Source organism: Echinops telfairi, unplaced genomic scaffold (assembly GCF_000313985.2).
Source record: "Echinops telfairi isolate 266 unplaced genomic scaffold, ASM31398v2 ScPeMD7_7469;HRSCAF=8507_1, whole genome shotgun sequence".
Taxonomy (NCBI): Eukaryota; Metazoa; Chordata; class Mammalia; order Afrosoricida; family Tenrecidae; genus Echinops; species Echinops telfairi.
Window position 1 is genome coordinate 13343766 of NW_022111373.1, and position 22457 is coordinate 13366222.

General features: G+C 40.8%; 1 protein-coding gene across 1 annotated transcript in view; it reads right to left on the reverse strand.

Annotated features, from left to right (window-relative positions):
* CCDC192 (coiled-coil domain containing 192) overlaps window positions 1-6341 on the reverse strand; it is a 225461-nt gene extending 219120 nt beyond the window's left edge. The window contains exons 1-2 of the mRNA XM_045285049.1: window positions 6336-6341; window positions 5639-5746 (exon numbers count right to left, since the gene is read on the reverse strand). Of these exons, the coding sequence (XP_045140984.1) occupies window positions 5639-5746; window positions 6336-6341 (114 nt within the window). The remainder of the gene's footprint in view (window positions 1-5638; window positions 5747-6335) is intronic.
* Window positions 6342-22457: the final 16116 nt, after the last annotated feature.

Below are 22457 nucleotides of genomic sequence, written 5' to 3' on the forward strand. Positions count from 1 at the left end.
TGGTGGTGGTGGTGGTGGTGGTTGTTAGTTTCCATCCATGCTTCAAATCTGCTCTTGAGATGTGCTCAATATTCTGCACGTACATGTGAGCAATTGGTGGTCTGTCCCACAGTCAGCCCGGGGCCTGCTTTCAGCTGCTGATGTTGAGCTTCTCCAGCTTCCCCTCCCCCAGGTGTAGTTGATTTGATTTCTGTGTATCCCATCTGGAGAAGTCATGGGTATGAAGTCGCCTTTGGTGTTGTTGACAAAAGGTGTTTGCTGTGAAGTAGTAATTGGTGTTGCAAAATTCTATCATGTGATCTCCAGCTTTATTTCTATGACCAAGTCTATCTTTTCCAATGACTGCTCCTCCTCTTTGTTTCTAATTTTTGAATTTGAGTCACCAATCAATAATTATCAATGCATTTTGTTGCATGTTTTATCAATTTCTGAATGAAGTTGTTGGTACAATTCTCTAATTTTTTCATCACTAGCTTTTATGATCGGTGCATACATTTGAATAATCGCTGTATTGGGTGGATTTCCTTGAAGGCAGATAGATATAATCCTATCACAGACAGCAATGCACATAAAGATTTATTTTGAGTTACCTTTTTGACATTATATGCCGGGCCAGTCCTCTTGATTGTGTTATCCCCAGCATGGTAAATTGTATGATTTTCTGATTCAAAATGGCTAATACCAGTCCATTTTAGCTCACTGATGCCTATACCATCAATCTTCATGGGTGACCATTTCCAATTTTCCTAGATGCATACTTTGCACATTTCAAATTCTGATCAGTAACAGAGTTTGGTAATGGTTTCTCCTTTCCTTGAGTGGTGCCCCATAAGCAAATGAAGATCCTGAAGACTCCACTCCCACAGGCTTTATCAGACTCACCTCACCATGGCCAACTCCACTTCGAGGAAATTTCTCCTCCTCAGTAACATTTCAAGTCCATCCTTCAACTCTCTCCCTGACAAAGTTCTGCCTCCGTTCATTAGGCTTGCAGTATCTGACAATGTTTCAAAGCTGCACATACGATTTTCAGGACCGCTTCCTACGAAGTGGGGAGCCAAGTGCTTCTTGGTTGTGTGTTCTTAGTCTAGAAACTCCACTGGAATCTGTTCACTTTGTGTGACACAGTTGGCATTTGAAACACCAGCGTCATACAGCAACATGCAGGCCACCACAGTAATGACAAACTGACAGACTAGTGGTGGAAGGAGACAAGGAGTCGTGTAAATGGATAACTTTGTGAGCCAAAAGATGGGAGTGTAAGTTGCAATCTGTCTACCGACAGGTGCCTCAGACAAAAGAGCTGATGACTGACTTCTGAAGCCAGGTTCTCCTTGGACACGTGTGGGTTCACCATGAGTCAGAATCCACTCAATAGCACATTTCCCCCCCTGCAAAGTTGGCGGAAGCTGAAGGTTCACCTAAAACTGGCTCTGCTTCCCCCACCACCCCACTTAGGCCCACCTGGTCAGTGCTCAGCCCGTGGCAGACACACATGATATGGTTTACTTGTCGAAGCCAGCTAGTCTTCCCAATGTCCTTGTGACCAATACTAAATTGATGGCATTTGAAAGGCGTTATACCTTGTAGAGTGGGTACAAACACACAGGGTCTAATACTGGAAGCAACTTCTTCTGCACTCCCACAGTGACACAGCCTGGTAGGGGGGACAGTGGCACCCAGTGGACAACTGTTTGGTTGTTTGAGACCAACATTCCTTTCTGAGATATTGTCATACTTTAGTCTTAAGAAAGGTTGATTGCTACTTTTACCTTGCATTATTCTTCTCTCATGATATTTTTTTAAAACATGAACTTGAAAGATGAGGGCAGGAACATTTTCCTATAGTTCTTATCTTTGCAAGTTTAGAGCTAACTGCAAGCATCCGAGAAGGCAACACTCAGAATTAAGTCCTTTGAGAAGATTGTTTACACTGGCTTAACCTGTTTCAACAACAACAGTGGAGAAAGCCAAACCTAACAAGATGGTCAATTTCACTTTTAGAAATGGGAACATTGAAAGTGCTTGCAATATGCTTTTATATACCATTCTCACCTTTCCTTCCAATCTTTATCAACTTCCGGTTAAGTTCTCTTGGTTGCACAAATATGGCAACTTCTGGAATAATATTTTAGGATCATCGTGTATAAAACCCCCAAACTAACCCACTATCAATAAGTCGATTCTGACTCCTAGTGACCGTATGGGTTTTTGAGGCTGTAAATCTTGGTGGGAACAGGAAGTCTTACCTTTCTCCTGTGAAGCTACTGGTGGTTTTGAACTACTGGCCTTGCAGTTCACAACTCAACACATAACACATTATGCCACCAGGACTCCTTGAGGAATTTTAGACAGTTAAAATAAAGTGACTCGTATTGGAATTACACACCTCAAAAACTCCCTGCCATTGATTTGATTCTGACTCGTAGCAACCCTACAGAACAGAGGAGAACGGCCCCTGGGGGTTCTGAGACTGTCAGTCTTTACAGGATTGCAAAGCCTCCCCTTGCTCCTGCTGCATGGAACTTTTTCTTTTGGACCAACTGAGACTGTGGGTGCTGGTGGTTTCAAACTGATGACCTTGAGGTTAACCCGTCACACACACACACAAAGAGACCACAAAATGCCCATTTTCTGCTTCAGGTCTTCCGGCGCTTTTATCCAGCTGTGAGAATCTCTCATCTCCCACCTCCCACCCCCCAAACTAAGCAGCCTCTTAGTCATGGAAGGTTGTGTGAAATGTAGTTCTCATTTTATAGATTTCATTTGCTAAACTTTGGAAAATGTACATGTATCTCATTGGTGTTGCATCAGTAATATCAGGCTAAGAATCTTAAATATTACTTGATATTTGCATTCGGTCTCTATGAATCAGAGTTGACTCGATGGCAGTGAGTTGGGAGCTATTTGTGCTTGATAAAAGTATATGCATTTTATTATAAAAAAACAAAAGGGATGAGTATTCATCTCAGCGAGTTCAATTTTACTGATGACAGACAAATCATTAAAAATCAGTCAGTTCCAAAAGCAACAGTCTCTTCTTGGTGAAAAGTACTACCCGCTGGAGCGCCCCCTATTGGTAAGTCATTCAAAATCTTCCCCAATTTTGAGGTGGTGAAATGCTTAGTGTTTTTGCTTGGAGTGGTACCTTGCTCAGGTTCATCAATAGTGATGAAATTTTAAATTTTGCAATTTAAAATGTGCCAGAGTTCGGGGCCTATTTGAGTGTGTTTTAGAAAAAAGACAAAGTTGGTAAGTAAGGAGACTGAAACTCTTCTCAAAGGGGTTAGGCCCAGGACAACACATTTTCATTAGTAAGCTTAAGTCCCCTGGTGGTCACTTGTATCAGTCTCATATTTAAGCCAATTAGCAATAAACACATTAAAAAGTGTGTGTGTGTGTGTGTGTGTGTGTGTGTATACATTTCAGTAAGTTGAAACAAACCAAGCTTCCTTCTCGTTTCTGCCAAAATTCTTATAACATGTTGATGTAGCTTGTACTGCACAGAGATATTACCTCTATTATTTCATATCTTTTAAATTGTTCTTGCCTAGGCGTTCTAAAATAGATTGTTATAAAAAGGTATAACATGAGAATTTAATACATGAGAAATTAATCTGTGCTTCTATTATTTCAGGAGACCCGGGAGCGCGGCAGTTGTTTGCGGGGCTGCTCACTGCAAGGTCAGCAGCCTGAAACACCAGCCGCTCCTCCCGAGAAGGTGGGGCTTCCCCTCCCGGGCAGAGTTACTCTCTCAGACTCACAGGGCACTTCTGCCCTGTCCTGTAGGGCCGTCGTGAGGCAGAGTAGCCTGCATGGCAGTGAGTTTGATTTCTTGGTTTTATAATACTTCAGGATCTCTGCTGTCCTTTTCCTCCACTGACTGGCACTAAGACTGAGCAATGGTGACCTTGTGCTCAGGGGAAAGAACCACTACAATGAGACTTCCAGTATGCCCTGTGCTGTTTCAAAGTGTAAGCATGTTGGGAGATGGTCCAGTGCTGGGTCGGAACTTGCCTGATACCCATTATCTACCAGCCAACCAATTGCTGGCTCATGGTGACTCTGTGTATTTCAGGGTACTTAAAGTACATTGCCAGTCCTTTATTCCAAAATGCCTCTCAGCAGGTTCAAACTGTCCATCTTTAAGATCCGGGTCCCATGGTATACACTCCAAAATCCAAACCGAATTCACTGCGAGCAAGTCAATGCTGACTCATAGCGACTCTCTAGGACAAGGTGGAACTGCCCCTGTGGGTTTATGAGTCTGTAACTCTTTACAGGGGTAAAGAGTTCTACAGGAGTAGAAAGCCTCATCTCTTTCCAGCAGTGCAGTTTCAAACTGCTGACCAGGGGGTTTGCAGCCCAAAGGATAACCACTCTGCCACCAGACACCTATAATATATCCAGGCTGATCAGTAAAGGCCTGGATCAGCTTGTGATTGACTCTGTTTCTGGTCTCTCACATCTCTTAAGTGAAGTTTTTGGGGGTTTTTTGTTCTGTTGGGTTTTACTTGACTTTAGGCTTATCTGTTTATAAAGTACCTACACTTTGCTTATTCAGAAAAACCACTTGTTTAAAATACACAAGGGGGCTTCAAAACATTTGTGGAAAAATTCCATGATCTTTATGTTCACATGTTTCCACTTATATTTTGAAGCCTCCTTGTATTGCCTGGGATCCCTGGTGCTGTAGTGGGTTTGTGATCCCCAGGGTTGGCGGTCTGAAACCAACAGCAGCACTGCGGGAGACAGACTGGGCTCTCTGCTACCATAAGCAGGTGCAGTCTCAGAAATCCACAGGAGGTCGCTACAGGTCAGCATGGACTCGATGGCAGTGAGTTTGGTTTGGTTTGGTTGGTATTGCCTAACTGTGTTGGACATAGTGGATGAACATCTGATGAAAAGTATTTTTTAAGCTGAAAAGATTCATATCCTGATATAAGTAATGTGTTAGTCTGGGTACTTTAGAGAAACAAATCCACAGAAACTCCTTTATATAAAGGTTAAGTGCACATCAAGAAAACATCCCAACCCAGTGCTGCCCATGCCCACAAGTCCAACATTAACCCATATGTCCAACATCAATCCACAAAGTCCTCTTCCATCTCACAAAACACACACAATGATGCCGACTGCAGGAGGAAAGCCAAGTCAGTGAATGTGTAAGCATCTCAGCGCTGGCAGGAGTCTCCACACTGCTGTTCCAGCACCCAGGGCTGCATCGGGGTAGGTCCATGCGGCTTCTCCTCAGGGATGTCTTGGAGGAAGTGAGCCTTGCCAGCTAAAGAAGGGAACTGGCTAAGGCAGCTGCACCCTGGTCTGACCGTCAGAAAGCAAGAGACCCGAGAACTAGAAAGGCGGGGCTCACTGAGCCATTTATCCCTCTGCCCTTCAATTAATGTCACATGTGTTTATCAGACAGGTTGGCACAATAAACTAACTACCTCAAGTAATTATTGTTATATTTAAAACAAATGTATTGTCTTAAAGGTACATGCATGTGTGCATCTATGCATCCATGCTTGTTTGCGAATGGACAGCAACAGGGGCAGAGGCAAAGTAGCAGGTATTTAAATGTATACTTGCTGTACTGGCAACTGGAAACTGCATTCCCAGCCCAACTGATAGGTTTTACCTGCTCAGATAAGGCTTTAGCCTTTTCTTCTGCCTCCTGCAGGCAAATTTCCAAGGTCTTGAGTTGCTCCAAAGTCAATGACATCTGTCCAGCTCCCAGGGATCCTTTCTTTAAAACAATAACCAAGCATTACTCTATTGCATGGACAGTTTTCTCAAACAGCTGTATGGACTAAAGATAGGACTAATAAACTCAAACAAAGTCTTCTCTTTCCTTACAGTAGCCGTGCAATAGCAAAGCATTCTAGAAACGGACTGACTCAGACTAGACAGTAAAAGGAAGGTCAGCGCTGAGCACTGATTTATGAGGGCTGCATGCTACTTTATGACACCGAGGCGCTTGACCCTACTGCCTTCCAGTGGACTCCGACTCACAGGGACCTGATAGGGACAGAGCAGAGCTTCTCCCTAGGGTCTCCAAGACGACTCATCTTTCTGGAACCCAGTGCCTTATCTTTTTCCTGAGGAGCAGCTGGTGGGCTCAAACTGCTCACCTTTTGGTTAGCAGTCCAGTGCTTAACCTACTATGCTACCAGGTCCCCCTGGAAGTTAAAATCGAATTACTCCTCTTGGAATTTGGCTAAGCCACATATTTCATCCTGGAAGCAGAGAGAACTTTTCTTGAGGAGGGGGGCCAGGAGCAACCTTGCCTATTGCCAATGGGAAGGTCACCTACAGGCTGGCGTGCTGTTCTCCACCTCCATGTCGCTTGAGGAGCAGGGTGGTCGCGAGCTCAGAGGAGGCTTCATTTCCTCTGTGCTTCACCCTTTATCACACGTGACATTAAAGCAAAGGCACCTGAAAGATAATGTCAGGTGCTTTCGAATTGGCTCTTTCTTCCTCAGAGCATGGCTACTACCATTCAAACCAGATCTGGAGCGTTAGCCTCTCAAAAACATCCTAAAATTCCTGTTTCTCAGCTATCAGCTGAAGTGTGCCAAACTGACTTAGAAAAACCAGTCACAGGTCCCACTGATAATAGAGCCCTTTCTGACAATGCTTTGGCTATTGGGAAAACTGACATGAAAACCCTGGATTGGGACCGTCTACAGCCTCTCTAGGAACCCTGGAGTTGCTGTCAGGCGAGTCTTGGGCTGCTAACCAAGCCACTTCAAACCCAGCAGTCACTCTGTGGGAGGAAAATGAGGCTGCCTGTTCCTGTGCAGACTGCAGCCGTGGGAAACACACATAGGGCTATCATGTGACGGAATTAACTCCGAGGCAGTTGGGTTGGGTCTAGCCTTTGTGAATGAGCTCTGGTTCTTGTGCTTTTGTTTCTGTGTGTGAATGATCTGGCTGCTGCAGTTGCTTCCAATTAATCCTGTAAAGGCAGAACTGTATTCATATGTATTTTAAAGGTTGAGCTGTGCTTTATTCATGTTGGCTCATGAAAAGTACTAATTTCACACAGGTGTACATTTCCTAATGATACAATAGAGCCATCTGGTGGTAAATGGGACCAGACATACAGCTAGATCCTGTAATGGTTCGTGTTATACTCTGAACCTTGGGACACTGCTGCTGCCTGTGATATTTTGGGAACTCCATGGGAGGAGGGATAAAGAAATGATGCCGTGTCATGGTCACCTGCGGGTCCAGATCAAGCATATTAAAGCACACAGCTGCATAAAACCACAAATCACCAAACCCAGTGCCACGGAGTCACTAGGGACTGATTCAGAGGGACCCTATAGGACAGGGTAGAACTGCCCCTGTGAGTTTCTTGGATAGGATAGTAGAAAACCCCATCTTTCTCTGAGGAGAGACTGGTGGTTTCGAACTGCAGCCACGTGGATTGCAGCCCAAGGCGTAACCACCGCAGCACCAGAGCTCGCCTTTCAAAGGCAAGCTTCTCAGGGAGGAACATTGCAGGTTAGCATGGTGATAACAAAGCAAACTCACAGTCGTCGAGTCCACTCTCACTCATGGTAACTTATAGGTCAGCCTAGAACTGTGGGTTTCTGAGACTGCAACTGTTTGTGGAGCAGAAAACCTTGTGTCTCTCCTATGAAGCAGCTGGTGGTTTCAAACTGCTGACCTCTCCATTAGCAGCCCAATGTGTAACCATTTGGAGACCAGGGCTCCTAGAATGATGATACTTGGGATAAAGTAAACCAAAGATTCTTAGCATTCAGCAATAATTCCAATAATCTCAGGAGTGCTAACAGCAGTACCAGTTGTCAGGTAGTTAATTCCAACTTGTGGGGAGGGTCAAAAAATGCTCATAAAAACAAGTGTCATAAAAGTCTAGTGCATTTACAGTTACAGATAAAAAAACATGCTGTAGAATATTTTTAACAGTAATAGGAAGTTGTCAGAAGGTCAAATTTTTCCAAAAAGATTAAAAATCCATGATCTAGACTCCTATTTCCAGATAGAATTATATTGTCTGATATTTGATCTCAAGAGGAAGTTGTTACAATAATACACGTGAGTAATCCCAACCAGATCCGCTAATCCATTTCTCCAGGCCCTTTCCTTCAAACATCAGAAATGTCCTGAGCCAAGAAGGACAACTATTTCTAGGAAAACAAAAAGCAGTATAAATCAAAGCCAGATGAAACAAGCTTCACTATGGACTCTGATGAAACAACACAGGACTTTCTGAACAGATAGATTCAGGAAATAGATGTTTGTTACAGAACAGAGACCTGCACAAACTGTCTCTTTCACCTTCTCCCAGCCGCAAGTTCTCACTTTATAACTCCTGCTTCCCCCCGAAATTAAGGCAAAGAGACATAAACGCATCTTGTCACAGGCAAAAGTGACTTATACAAAGGCAAACACTTCTAATAGGAAACAATTTCCATTGACCAAATAAAGAAATAAAAATAATGTCAAGTTCAACTTCGGGACTTAATAATAAGTGGGCTTAGGTACTTTGGAGAGGAATAAAAATCTCAGAGACCCTAAAAAAGTTAGATGTAGCCATTTCTTGTCCCACTCTTGAGGATAATAATGGTAGAAGAGTGGAAAAGGGTGACTTATACTAGTAATTTTATTCTGCTCTTAGGCACAACTTACAATTTGTACTTACCATGAAAATGAATAGTCTCCATGATTAAATTCATTAACATAAATTATACTAATCAACAATTAATGATATGTGTTATATAATTTTAATCATATGATTTGAAATGATATTTTTGTAATATGATATAAATATTGTCCAAAATGTATAAGACATTCAGGCGTTTGGGCGGCTGAGCCTGTGTCTATGGAGCCCCAATGGTCAATGCCAGCATGTTGATGGTTCTGTCTCTATTCTTGGTGATAGAACTTCCTACCCAAATGTCAAAGGAAGGATAAAATATATGTAGCTAAGGAAACTAAGATGACCAAGCCACACGCATACTACACAGATATTAAAAAGGCAGCAAACTCTTTGATTATAGGAATGACACCAGATTATGGAGACTGCCTGTACTGACTGACGGAATCTTACATGACATTTTAAGAGGAGATTTCCTTCTGGCTGTAGATGAAAGTCTATACATGTTTTCTAAGTTTATTTTCCTTGATTTCCCTGACCCATCCCAGTACCTTCTCTTGTCCCCTTCCTGGCTTCCAGCCGGTACTGTTCTGTCTTCCAATAACCCTGCTCTTCTCCCTCAGCCAGCTAAATGCCCTTCACCCTTCAGGATGGGGTCAAGGCCTCTGATTGATACAAGAGCTTTACACACACCCCTCTGAATCCAAGTGCCATGCTTTAAGGCCTGGCAGGCCTTGCTGAGCATGACGTCGGAGTTCAATACACAATTGTTGAGTGATCAGAGGCTCAGCAGTCAGAAAGGCGATTCCACCAGAAGGAGCAATCCTTCACGCTGAGAGGCCAGAATAGTGACTCCTTTGTGCAATATGTTCCATGTACACCCCCCGCCCCCAACCACCCACCTAAAACTGACAGGCCTCCAGAGGTCCAGGTGGTACAGTGGACGGCAAGAGGGGGGAGGATTAAAGGAAATAAAGCAAGTAAATGATTAGACACAAGAAACACTCAATTAACAAATCATTCCATTATCCCAACTCTGTCAAGGAGAATAATTTGATGTTAAAACTCTCTGGCTTAATTTTAAATCATAGTAAAAGAAAATTCACACAAGGACAAGCGAACAAACAGAAAAAAAGGGAAATTTGGTCATGTATGCATTTACGAACAAAGTTAATGTGTTAAGTACGTATGTGTGCATTTATTTAAAAGAAAGCTGGCTAAACTAAGATGTGATTATGCTACATGGCATTTTTTGAAGAGTATGTTGGTTTTTGAGAATTTGGTGTTTCTAGCAACTTGAGAAGAGCCATGGTGGTACTTCTTGGCTACGCATTAGGTTGTGAACCCAAAAGTCAGCTGTTGGAACTGGCCAGTGGCTCTGTGGGACAAAGTTGTGACAGTCTGCTTCTGTACAGATTTATAGCCCCGAAAACCCTATGAGCCAGTTCTGATCTGTCCTACAAGGTTGCTGGGACTTGGAATTGACCCAATAGCAATGGGTTTGGGGGTTTAGCAGCCTGAAAGTTGCACTGTGTCAGCATTCTAGCTGCAGGGCCTCCTTAGTGGTTCAGTAACCTCTTGCTTTCAACAAGTTTTGCAGTGGTCGAGCTTCCTGTTTGATATCTTGTTGTGTTAGTCTGAGTAGACTAGAGAAACAAATTCATAGACACTCATATGTGTATAAGAAAGAGCTTAACATACAAGAGTAACTGAATATTGGGAAAACATCCCAGCCCAGTCCAGATCAAGTCTATAAGTCTGATATTAGCCCATATGTCCAATACTAATCTAAAAATTCCTCTTCAGAATGACTTCAAGTACAGGAAGATCACAGGCCAGTGGGTGGATGTCTTGTGGATCCGGTGGCGGTGGAAGCATCTTAGTGCTGGCAGGGTTCTCCACATGGTTCCTTCAGCTCCAAGGCTCTAGCATAGTTCCATGTGTCTTCTCAGCTGGAATGTCTTGTAGGGCGTGATCATGTGTCCCACCTCCAGCAAGCTATGATTCTCCTTAGCACCTCCAAATGCGGTCATCAAGCTGAGATCTAATTGACAAGCTAAACTCCACCCCTTCACTCTTAACTCTCAAATTGACAACAGATTATGTAACTACCACACTAGTCTATTTACTACTGTTGTCCTTTCCTCTTCATCCTGCTTGACAGGCAGTGAAGGCTCTATGCTTTCTTAGCCTTCTGCAGCCAGTTCATATTCCTCACTCAGATTAAGTCTTTTTCCAGCTGGTTGTAATTTCTTCTACTCCCGTCTACCTCTACCTGGTAAGATTCATGTCAGCTCTTCTTCCCAACTTTGGGCAACAGAATTCATTCCAAGTGGACATTTAATCATTCTGAAGTCCTATTTTTCTCTAAAGTTCTTGCAATAATTTTGGGATAAATTGCCAATTTTTATTTAAGGAAAAAATATTTTCAAAAAACACATTTTCTTGATGCCAACGCATTCCAATGAAAACTGTATTTCCCTGTGTTTGGGGTTGACTTAATAGTTCACCTAGTAAGTTACCGATATTCAAAACTTGAAGAGACTACAGCAATTGTTCAAGTCCAGTGGAAAGAGGATTCTAAAGCATGCTTTTCAATATGGTGGATAAGGGCATGGCCATGTGAGTTCACAGGGAAACATTCGATTCAGAGGGCTGCATTAATGGACCTGGCCTGACTCATACATGATGGAGGATTGGGGACCATGCCTTCTCTGTGTCTCAAATGTATTTATTGGTCAGGAAACAGATGGGTCCTTCAATGGAACAATTGAGGAGAGTTTAGTAAAGGAACTATTTACAAAGATCTAAGTGGGAGAAAGACATGGCTTTCTACTCCTGTAAAGAGTTTTCACTCTACAGGAAACTCACAGGTTCAGGTCGACCCTACCTTATAGGGTCGCTCTGAGTCCACATTGACTTGATAGCAGTGAGTTTGATTCATTTGAAGGACATGGTTAAGGGCATCAGTGAGGGATGGTGAGGCATCATGGAGATAGATGCATGAGTACCATTTACCTGTAAGAGGAGTGGTAAGTAGAGATAGCTCAATAGAGGGCCATCCCATGCAGAATCTCTGATAGAGGAATATGGGAAGTTCCACAGCAGTTGTAGTAGTGCTGGTGGGTTTACCAGTGGAATACATTCCCTGACCTCATCTCTTCTTCCTGTTTTCTTGCCAGCATCTCCTATTACTTAATCCAACAAGAAGTCACAGGGAAAGAGAATGAATAAAGAGCCTAACTTTTGGAGAACAGGGCATAGTGGGAAAGGGTTGTGGTGGATTTTCTGGCGGAACAAAGAAAATTTAGGCCAAAGGGGCTTAATTATCATGATGCCCAGATGCCAGTTCATAGATAAACATTGGTTTTTTATAGCATTTTGATCAGAAACAAAAGGAGAAAAGAAAACATATTTTAGAAAAGAAGAACATTGTGAATTTTTCATGCAGCCAATTTTATTCTATTTACAGGACTGTCCTTTATTCTGAGATTATGATCGATCTCTCTCTTCTTTCTCTCTCTTGGTGTTAAGGGATATTTCTTTAACAAATGATTGTGATATGGAAATTATTGCAATGGTGTCTTTTCCTTGAAAAACTTTTCAAAGTGGACAGTCTTATGAGAACAAACCCCAAGTATTTTTGAGGTTGTAAATTCTTACTGGTTTAAGCAATCTAAAATGGTAGACCACCCGATTTACATGCTCTCTATTAAGCCATGGACTGAAACGGTTTATCAAGTTGTCTTCCTGGCACCAACTCTGAACCCTCCTGGACCAAGTCCAAGGCAGACCTGCCTTCTGCTGTCTGTATCAAGCTGTCTCTGCTAGCAAGTTTCCAGGTTACCATTTTTCTGGGAAAAACACATTCTTAAAAGTTAACCTTTCATCCTATGAAAGGCTTCACTACTTTTCCATCTATATAGCATCCATAAAAAGGCATTCAAAAGGAAGACCCAGATGTTAATTTGTAAAATTAATTGTTGGCACGGACGTTGATTAGGAATGGCTTTATAAATAACTTTAAATAATGGTTTACTAGAAACTTTAACAGGCCAACCTCAAGTCAATTCAGGTCAAAGCAATTCAATGCACTTCAGTTATAACATGTTCACTGAGAGATGTGCTTGGTGCTGTGGACTCAGACTCCCTGGTAGTGCTGCTGGGTTCGTGTTGGACTGTTAGCAGCAAGGTTTAAAATTGCCAGCCGCTACTTGGGAGAAAAAATGAGGCTGTACACTCCCGTAAAGATTTACAATGAGAGTACTGGTAGACTCCTGTCCCCTCAGACAAGAAAAAAGCTCATGGAAAATTAAATGAAGATATCATGGAATTTCCCACAAACTTTTTGAAAAAGTGTATTATAAATCATGCAGATGAACAGCCAAATATGTGATCTATAATTTTTTTTTAATTGTAGAGCAAGGCTCAACTCTCAAAAGAAACACAGTAGTTACTTATCCTGGACAGCACTTTGCATTCCCTTACATGCCTTTCCAGGGAAACCCGTGTCTTGAAACTAAACCTGAAGGCTCCCAAATACTAATTCAACCCAGTGAACATAACATGAAGTTTTAATAATGAGAACATGGTTTAGTTGTAATTAAAATAGATATATTCTAAGCCCAGTTTGCTATCAAAAGGATTTTTGTGTCTTTAAGGTGAAAGTTTGTTGAAAGAAGCTTTCAGCATTGTTTATGCAGAAAAAATGCTATTAAAATTTTTAGGCAAGCTTTTCCATTTTAGTGGAGTAGGACAATATAATAAACACCTTTTCCATTTATAAAGACAGTGATTTCAACTGCTGAGCAGTTGTGGCAGCAGCCTTGTTTTCTCAAGTATCATGCATACGTAGAGTTTACCAACAATAGTTTCATTCCCTCACTAAACCCCATGTTTTTAGAAATACATATATCTGTAGGGAGAAGGACTGCAAATTAATTTATGAGTGAGGTGATTGAATTTTTATGGCCCACTGAATAATCACTGGGCTATATATAAAGTAATTAGTGGATAACAGTGTTTAGAGTGAACATTTTTCTGTGCTTTTTAGTTCCTGGATGAGTAAACCTGAAAAAACTCAAGAAACATTATTACAATGATGAATACTTCAAAACTCTTGTGATGCCATCCTGAAAGCCTAGCAAGGAAATCCTTAATTGAACTCAATGTTATATTGGAACATTCCCCCTCCCACCCTCACCCCACGCCGACTGGCATTTGCTCTGATTCTCCTGTGTACCAAGTTCTGAAGGAGAAATATTATGCATCCTTTTGTATCAGATAAAGTACAGCAACAATTTCCATAATACATTCCAATGTTATAAAGTAAGCAAAGGGCGGATGGGAGAGCTCACTTTGCTGTGAATTTCCACTTCTTTTAAGGTCTCCGTTCAATGTTACTGGGAAGCATCGAAAGAATATCCAAGAGAGAAAAATCTTACTGGAAAATCAAGTTCAGACCAGGGGAGAGGAACATCTACATTTCAGAGGAGGCACTGGGATTTCTGTTGATGGGTATGGCGGGTCAATCGGGAGGAGAAACTTCACATCATGAATTGACTCCTACAATGATTGTAGGAAAACTAAGGGGAGAATAAACCCATTCTATGTTTCTGAGTAGGCACTTCAAATATGTTTCTAGCCAACCCTCGGCGAGCCACACCAAGGCTAAGCACTAATATGACCTTAGATGCTGGCCTTACAGAGAATATGGCATTTCCCAAGGGCCACACTGGAAGGACTCAAGGTGGAAGGCAAACTGAACAAACTGGGACCTACCTCAAACCTACCTGTACCCTTGGACTTAGCACAAAAATATCCTAATGGGAGAGGAAACAAAGGATGGCCACCCTAAGACTGTGGAAATGGTGGTTGTCAGATTTGGGGTGGGACCTCTGGCTTAGTGGGTGTCCAATAAAAGAGGACACAGAACCACCATCTATTTAGTACCTCAATATTCCTACTGCATTAATATGACAGATATTAATCTGATAGATAAGGATCTGCCCTTGTAAGAAAGGGAACACGGGATTTTCCCCTACAATCAGCCCCCATGCTCAAAGTTAACAGAGCTCAATCAATTAAGAAATCAATCTGTACAAAGCAACAATTCATGGATTGCAGCTCAAAGTTGGATTATACTCATATAAACTCCTATCAACAGTACCTTAAATTTTATGTCATTGGATAAATTATTGATGTTATCAATGCAATGCAATCACCTTATATCCCAGGGGGATGATTGATAATGCATTTCAGTTTTGTTTCTTTTGTTTTTTGGGGTGATTGTTTGTTTGTTTTTTATTCTGTTGGTGGTGGTAGTTTTTGCTTTTTCTCATAATATGACTGCCAGAGTAGTTCATAAACTGAGGACAAGCAGGTGGCTTCTGGGCTCCCACATAATTCTCGCCCTGATCCAAGAACAGGTAGTTCTGATAACATGGCCCAGCTTGATCCCTGCATTCATGAAGAGATGACTGATGATAGGGTGCTGCAGCAAAGTGTGGTGCAGAAAGCAGATGGTGCCGGCTACCAATTGGGTAGTGTTTGGGGTCTTAAAGGCTTGTATTCAAACAAGGAGCCACTTAAACTAGGTGTCAACTAATTCCACATGGAAGAAGCACACCAACCTGTGTGATCCAAAGATGAAAATACAAAGTCCCAACATGATAAAGGGGGAAGTAGCAGAGCTTAAATTGTGAACACCAGATTTGTAGAAGGCTATGGAGAACAGTGGGATCCAAAAACCCATCTGCAGACTATCTAGTAAGGTGAAGCCTCTGGTGGATCCCCCGGCCACAGGCAAGTGACTGGAACAGTTTTACTAGCAGACGGAGATGATTGTGAACTTGATTGTGGTGGATTGAACCATGGTACAATAGGATACTTGGTCAGTTGACCTCCTTTTGGATCCAAACTGACTTTGCTCTAGGCTCAAATATTTCTTGCTTATTCTATTTCAGACATTTCTTCTCTTGAGTTGCTAAATATTCGTGGTCTTCTTTTCCTCACTCTTTTTTTTAATATTATTATTACTATTATTATTTTCTTCTTTCTGTTTCATTTTGTTTTAGTTATTTGTTGTTAGGGTTCCCAGTTCATGAAGCACAGAGGCAGTAAGTGCACAGAGACAATACCTGACGCAATGGTTTGTTGGGAACAGGACGGTAGGGGAGGATGAAGGGAACTGGGGAACAAACAATAAATGTGGGAGGGGGAGGGAACATTAGAAGTGATTGTGATGATGCATATGCAACTCTTTTTAAAAGCAATTTAATAATGGAAGTGTATGATATGTGAATATTATATCAAGAAAACTATCAGAAAAAAGAAAGCAAACTTGACCATGGTTACCATGGGTGAAAAAGAAAATTTGCTCAGGAAGCATTGAGTTTATGTAAACACTGGGGGAATAATGTGGGAAAGGATATCAATAATGGTTGTAGAACATGAAGAGTATAATCAATGGCACTGAAATACACATGTAGAGGTTGTTGAATTGGAGAATGTTTTTTGTTCTGTATCTTTGCCTTAATAAAAAGAAAAACAAACCTATTTGCATGAATAACAATGAGTGCAAGGAAGAATATTCTAAAATTGATTGTTGTAATGATTGTACAACTCTTTTTGATATGATTGAGCTATTGAATTGTATGATATGTGGATGAAGTTCCAATAACACAGGTAAACAAAGAAAGAATATCAAAGAAGGCCTAGCATGCTTAGTATTGGCTGTTCCATGAGTCAAGATTATCTCATTTTGAGTTCTATAGTAGACATTTACCATGCTCTTTTGACGGCCTGGTAGTTCCCCCTGTTTAGAGAATTTTTTATCTCATGAATATCATCTTCCTGAATCAAAAACGAGAAATGCTTTTTTAAGCTGTGCTTGCCTCCATAGTGAATATGTGACTTAGGCTCCACGACTCAAGTCCACTGGCATGAGAATTCAATATGGATGTGAGTGATAGGTTTGAGAGTTGACCAATAGAATGGACTCTGATGAGGTTGGTGGGGTCATTCTTCTTTCAGAGGCTGCAGTTGGCAGAAGATTTAGAATATCTCATCCCCAACAGTAATGGCAAGTGATGTGGGACCAGAGGCAGCCGATCTTGCCCAGAGGCAGCCGTGATAGATTCATCTTCATGAGAACCTGACCGGGTCGTTGGGTCTAGTCCCTAGCCTGATTCTCCTAGAGAACCTATGGAGTACCTACTTTCCTTTAATCATTATTTTCCCCTGGGATAGTAGTTAGAATGAGCTCTGTTGTTTGTAAGGATTGAACTGATATAGGATTCCTAAGGTAATTGTTACTCAGTGTCTGCTTACTTTAAACATGAGTAATTTGATTACACTAAGCCCCTACTTACTCTATAAAAAAGTAAGAAATGACAACTTGGGTGATGTGATGATCTAGTAAGATGAAAAAAAAAAACTGTTTAGCGTAATCCCTGATCCAGAGCAGTAACTAAAAATGAAGTAAAATAATCATCTTTAAATTCCTGTCTATGTTTCTATAGTGTTACTTTTGGGAATTCACTACCTGGAATGGAGCTTGAGAGTTGATTATGAAAGACCAGAAGCTTAGAAACCCTTTGGCAGCCTTGGGTTTATATGACTGCACTTAGCGTGTCGACTAACTCCTTGTCAGAAAAGGTAAAATTGGATAAGGTATAGTCTAATGCATAGTTCACAAATTTATTTGGCTACCTCTCTCTTTTCAGAAAAAAAAATTACTCTGTCTCTCTGGTAATTAGAAATGTTTGTACTCTTACCCATAACCTAGGATAAAGTGTAGGTATTTGCTTTTGCAGCCCTTTTGTGTCAATCCAGCACATCCCTCCAGGATGCAGTATCACTCACTTTGGGATACACTAGTCCAAAAGTTACTGGTGGTGGGACTTTTTGGACAAAGGGATTGGGAATGGTTTCAAGACTTCAAAAATGTAACCAATGTCACTGAATTATATATACTGTACATGTAGAAATTGCTTAATGGGCATATGCCTTGTTTTGCATATTTTCACTACAATAAAAATAGAACACAAACTCATTCTATCATGTAATTATCATAAAGGTCTATTAGGCCCTTTTATAAATAATCTGAGATTCATTGTGAAATCTTAGTGATCTTATTTTTTCCCCTGTAACTTAAAATAGCTGCTATTTTACCCTCCTAGGAATTATTTATTTTTATCATTATTCATCAATGATTTTGAACAAAGATTTTAAAAGATTAAAATTAAAAGAAAATTAGGCAAAAAATTGTAGAATCATTTAGAAGAATGATACAATAACATAATAATCATCGTTGAGTCTCTTATTGTGCTGCCCAACATGATGCATCATCTTTCAAAAAGGCATAAAACCGGTGATGCCATTTTTGTACTCTGGTTTTAACTATAAGATTCTCAGATGAGAATTTGGAATGTTTTCTTTCTCCATCCATAATCCCCCCAAGAAATAAAATCCTTTCAGAATAAGATGCTTCACAGTTCTTAGACAAATCAGAAGATGGTTGTGAAGAACAGGAACACTCTAGACATGTGCAATGTGGTAGTTGTCTGCCTTATGTGTCTATTACACAGTTGAATGTGGTTAGTTTGACTTGAGATATCTGGCAAGTGCTAAGTACAGAATTCAAAGAACAAGAACAATAAACAAGAATTTATATTACTTATATATTGAAATGATAACTTGAGCATATTGAGTATTTTCCCTATTTATTTCAAACCTTTAATGTGATTGCTAGAAACCTTAAATTACACGTTTTGCAATATATTTCTTTTTGACAGCAATACTCTGGGCTTTAATGTTAATGATGAAATTGATTGTATTTTACTAAAACAGAATATGAGTCTGAAAATTATTATTTGGATAAATTTCCTCAACCTAAAGCATCAGTGAGTGAACAAAGTATAAGCAAACAGACATCAAATACCTTCACTTCCATAAAATCAATTCCAACTCATAATAACCCTGTAGGATGGGGTAGAACTACCTCTATGGGTTGCTGAAACTGTAAATCTTTCTCACCTTTTGAGTTCTTGAAAAAGTACTTGGGATGATAAAATCATTGGTCTTGCAAAATTCTATCATTTCCACCTTCATTTCTATCACCAAAGCCATACAACTCTTCCTTGTAGTGATATTAATATTTTCCTATCACCGATAACATTGTACTTAGAATTGATCGTGACATTTTTTCTCTTGATGATGATTATGACACCACTCTTCTTCATTTTCTCATTCCCAAAATGATAGACTATTTGATTATGAGATTCTGAGTAGAAAATACTTGTCCATTTCAGCCTACTAATGACTAGCATATCAATTTTTTAAAAATAATTTTATTGGGGGCTTGTTACAACTCTTATCACAATCCATACATCGATTGAATCAGGCATGTTTGTACATATGTTGCCTTCATTCTTTTCTAGACATTTACTTTCTATTGAGCCCTTGATATTGGCTTCTCTTTCCTCCCACTACTCACCTCCCCACCACCCTCAGAAACCCCTGATAGATTGTACATTGTTATTATTTTCATCTCTCACACTGATCACTGTCTCCCTTCCCCCATTTTTCTGTTGTTCTTCCCCCTGTAGAGGGGTGTATGGCTATGTGTTGAGCATTGTGATCGGTTCCCCCATTCTCTCTTCCTCTCCCCCACTTCCCCCTACCCTTCTGGTATCACTAGTCCCACTCCTGTTCCTGGATTCTGTGTGTCATGAACTCCCATCTCTTATCTATACCTGTGTACATGTTCTGGTCTAGTCTGAATTGAGAAGCCATGCTGGGGTCATGATTGTGGTGGATGAGGAAGCCTCAAGGAATAAGAGGAATATTGTGTGATTAATCGATGCTTTACTGCACCCTGGTGACTCATCCCTCCCTGTGGCCCCTCTGTGGGGAGATTGTTCCATTATCTACAGATGGGCTTTGGATATCTGCTCCAGTCCCCCTCGTTCTCAACAACATGTTTTTGTTTGTTATGTGTCTGTTGATGCCTATTACGGCAAGACACTGAAGTAGCAGGTGGACTTCAGGTCTCTGCTCATACCCTCCCTCAATACAAGAACACTTGGTTCTAACAAATTGGCAATCTGAGATGTTCACCCTCCTGACACAACTGCTGAAGACAAAACGAGTACATAAGCAAATGAAGCAAATGTGGTGAAGAAGGTGGACAGTGCCCAGCTATTAAAAGATATAGCGTCCGGGGTCTTAAAGGCTTGAAGTTACACAGGCGCCATTCAGCAGTGAAGCAACAAGTCCATGTGGAAGAAACACCCCGAAGGTTCGATGATAAGGAGTCATAGGATATCAATCTTTATGCATTCCACTTCGCTGTTAGTTTTCTATAGAAACCCAGTGCCACTTATCTATTTATAAGAAAGAGCTTCATATCAAGAAGTAATTATATATCAATTAAACAGGCCAGCCCAGTCCAACTCAAGTCCATAATTCGATGCTAGTCCATAAGCCCCTGATCAGAATCATATAGCTGCATGCAGATGATATGAATACTGAATTGAGAAGCAGAAAGTTCACGGCTGACTTATAGAGTCTCATGGATTCAAAATTGGCAGAAATATGGCAGACTGCCAACAGCTCTCAGGGTCTGGTGGCCCACATGGCAGGCCTAGTTCCGACAGACATGAGGGCTGAGGAGTAGAGCGAGATTGGGAGGTTCCCAGTTTCCCCCATGTATAAGAAAGGCACACTGCCAAGGAAGCATCCATCATAAGGCTGACAGTTTGGATTCCACCCCTACATTTTTGTGCATCTACAAGTTGATGTAAAATCATGGTCCTACCACAACTGCATTTTTTAAAATGTCCACATTTCCTTCTTTTTCCATTCCACATTCTAGTTATTAAGGGATGTTTGCAGCTTTTTCTTTCCATTTCAAGTCATGATCAGCAAATGGAGGTTCTCCATCACTCCATTAAAAAGCATTCCTCCATTCTCTTCATAAAGTCAATATTCTTTGTAGGAGGAAGCTCTTCCCCAATAATATTTTTAATACCTCCCAACCAAAGGGACTCATCTTATTCACTGTGGTAGTTACATAATCTGGTGTCAGTTTAGGACTTGAGAGGATTAAGAGTGAAGGGGTGGAATCTACTCTGTCAATCGGGTTATAGCCAACGAGGCCTCTGTGTGGGCATAGCATTCTCCTGAGAATTCTGGGGACTGCTGGATTTCCTCCTTGGAGGCAGGAAACGTTTCTCTCTCTGCTCACTCCCTGAGAGACACTCTACTGACAAGACACATGGCGCTATGTCCTGGGAGCTGGAGAAGCCACATGGACCTACCCTGATGCTACCAGACCTCTGGAGCCAGAGAAGCCATGTAGAGACCCCTGCCAGCGCTGAGATGCTTACAATGCCACTGGATCCATAAGACTTCAAAATGACTGGCCTGTGATCTTCCTGCATTCGAGATCCTTGTATGTATTTAATGAGTCTGAAGAGGGCTTTATAGATTGGTATCAGACATATGGGCTAATATTGGATTTATGGACTTAATTTGGATTTGGTTGGGATGTTTTCTCAATATTCAATTACTCTTGTATATAAACCTCTTTCTTATTCAGATATGTGTCTCTATGAATTTTTTTCTCTAGTCTACCCAGACTAACAGACTCACTAGATGAGATGATATTTCACTGCTATTTGTAAGATTGTCACTGCCCAGTTTCTTTAGGAATGGGTTGGCAGGTCCTCCCTCCGAGTGTGTCTTTGGAAGCTCCACTGAAACCTCTCCAGCATGAGTAGCCCTGCTAGTTTCCCAAATATAAGTGGCCTTGCTTCCTGCATTACAGCAACAAGCAAACCACCACAGTATGACAAACTGACAAGTAAGTGATGGATTCCCATATAGGACAGACTGTTACAGTATTTGTAACAAGATCTTGGACTCCCTTTTGCTAATATGTCAGTATTCTTCTGTCTTATTGATAAAAGAGGTTTACTAAGTTATTTTCACTGTATTTTTATTCTTCTGTAAATTATTTGATAAATGACTTTAATCTTTGTTCTAATTTAAAAGGGATTATTTGAAACAGATGGTACCTGTTCATGACTATTTTTCTAGTACACAAAGAGTTAATTGTTAGGTTATTTGAAAATTACCTGTGGGTACTAGACTCCTTTAAACCACAAACATTTTATGAGACTGGACCATTTAGATTTTAACAATTCATGATGAATGGTCCCCAAAATAGTCATCATGAGAGACTTTTTCTTCTGGGTTTAAATAACATGGTTATCAGAAAGAATGTAAGAACCCATTTGAAAGCCAAAAGTAAAATGTTGCAGTATGCAAAAGGAGAGAGATTAAAAGGATTCAGAATATCGTTACCATGGACATGGATAGTTCTATTTTTAGGAACGATTCCAAGTAGTAATAACCTCTAGGGAAAGCAGGCTGTTTTAGGATTTATAGCATTTTCCTACGGCATTTGAGTCAAGCAAGACAGGACTTATTGCTTTCCAAAGAATGTTTCTGAGCCACATTTAATTGAAAAGCTTCTTCCAAATTAATTTTCCTTTGCATTAAGTGTATGACTCAATAGAGTTTTTTTCTCTAACTGAAAAACACAATTTATCCACTTACTCAATAACAAACATATGAGATTCATTCACATATCTCTTGTGCACCTTTTATATGTAAGCAGAGAGCTAACCCCTGGGAATAACTACTCAGAACTTAGGAGCTTGTCTGTCTGTCGTACTGGACAGACAGTGGCTTGTGTGCTGCTCTGCTGCTGGAAGCTCTATACCTGGTATTTCAAATGTTAGCAGGGTCACTTGAAGTA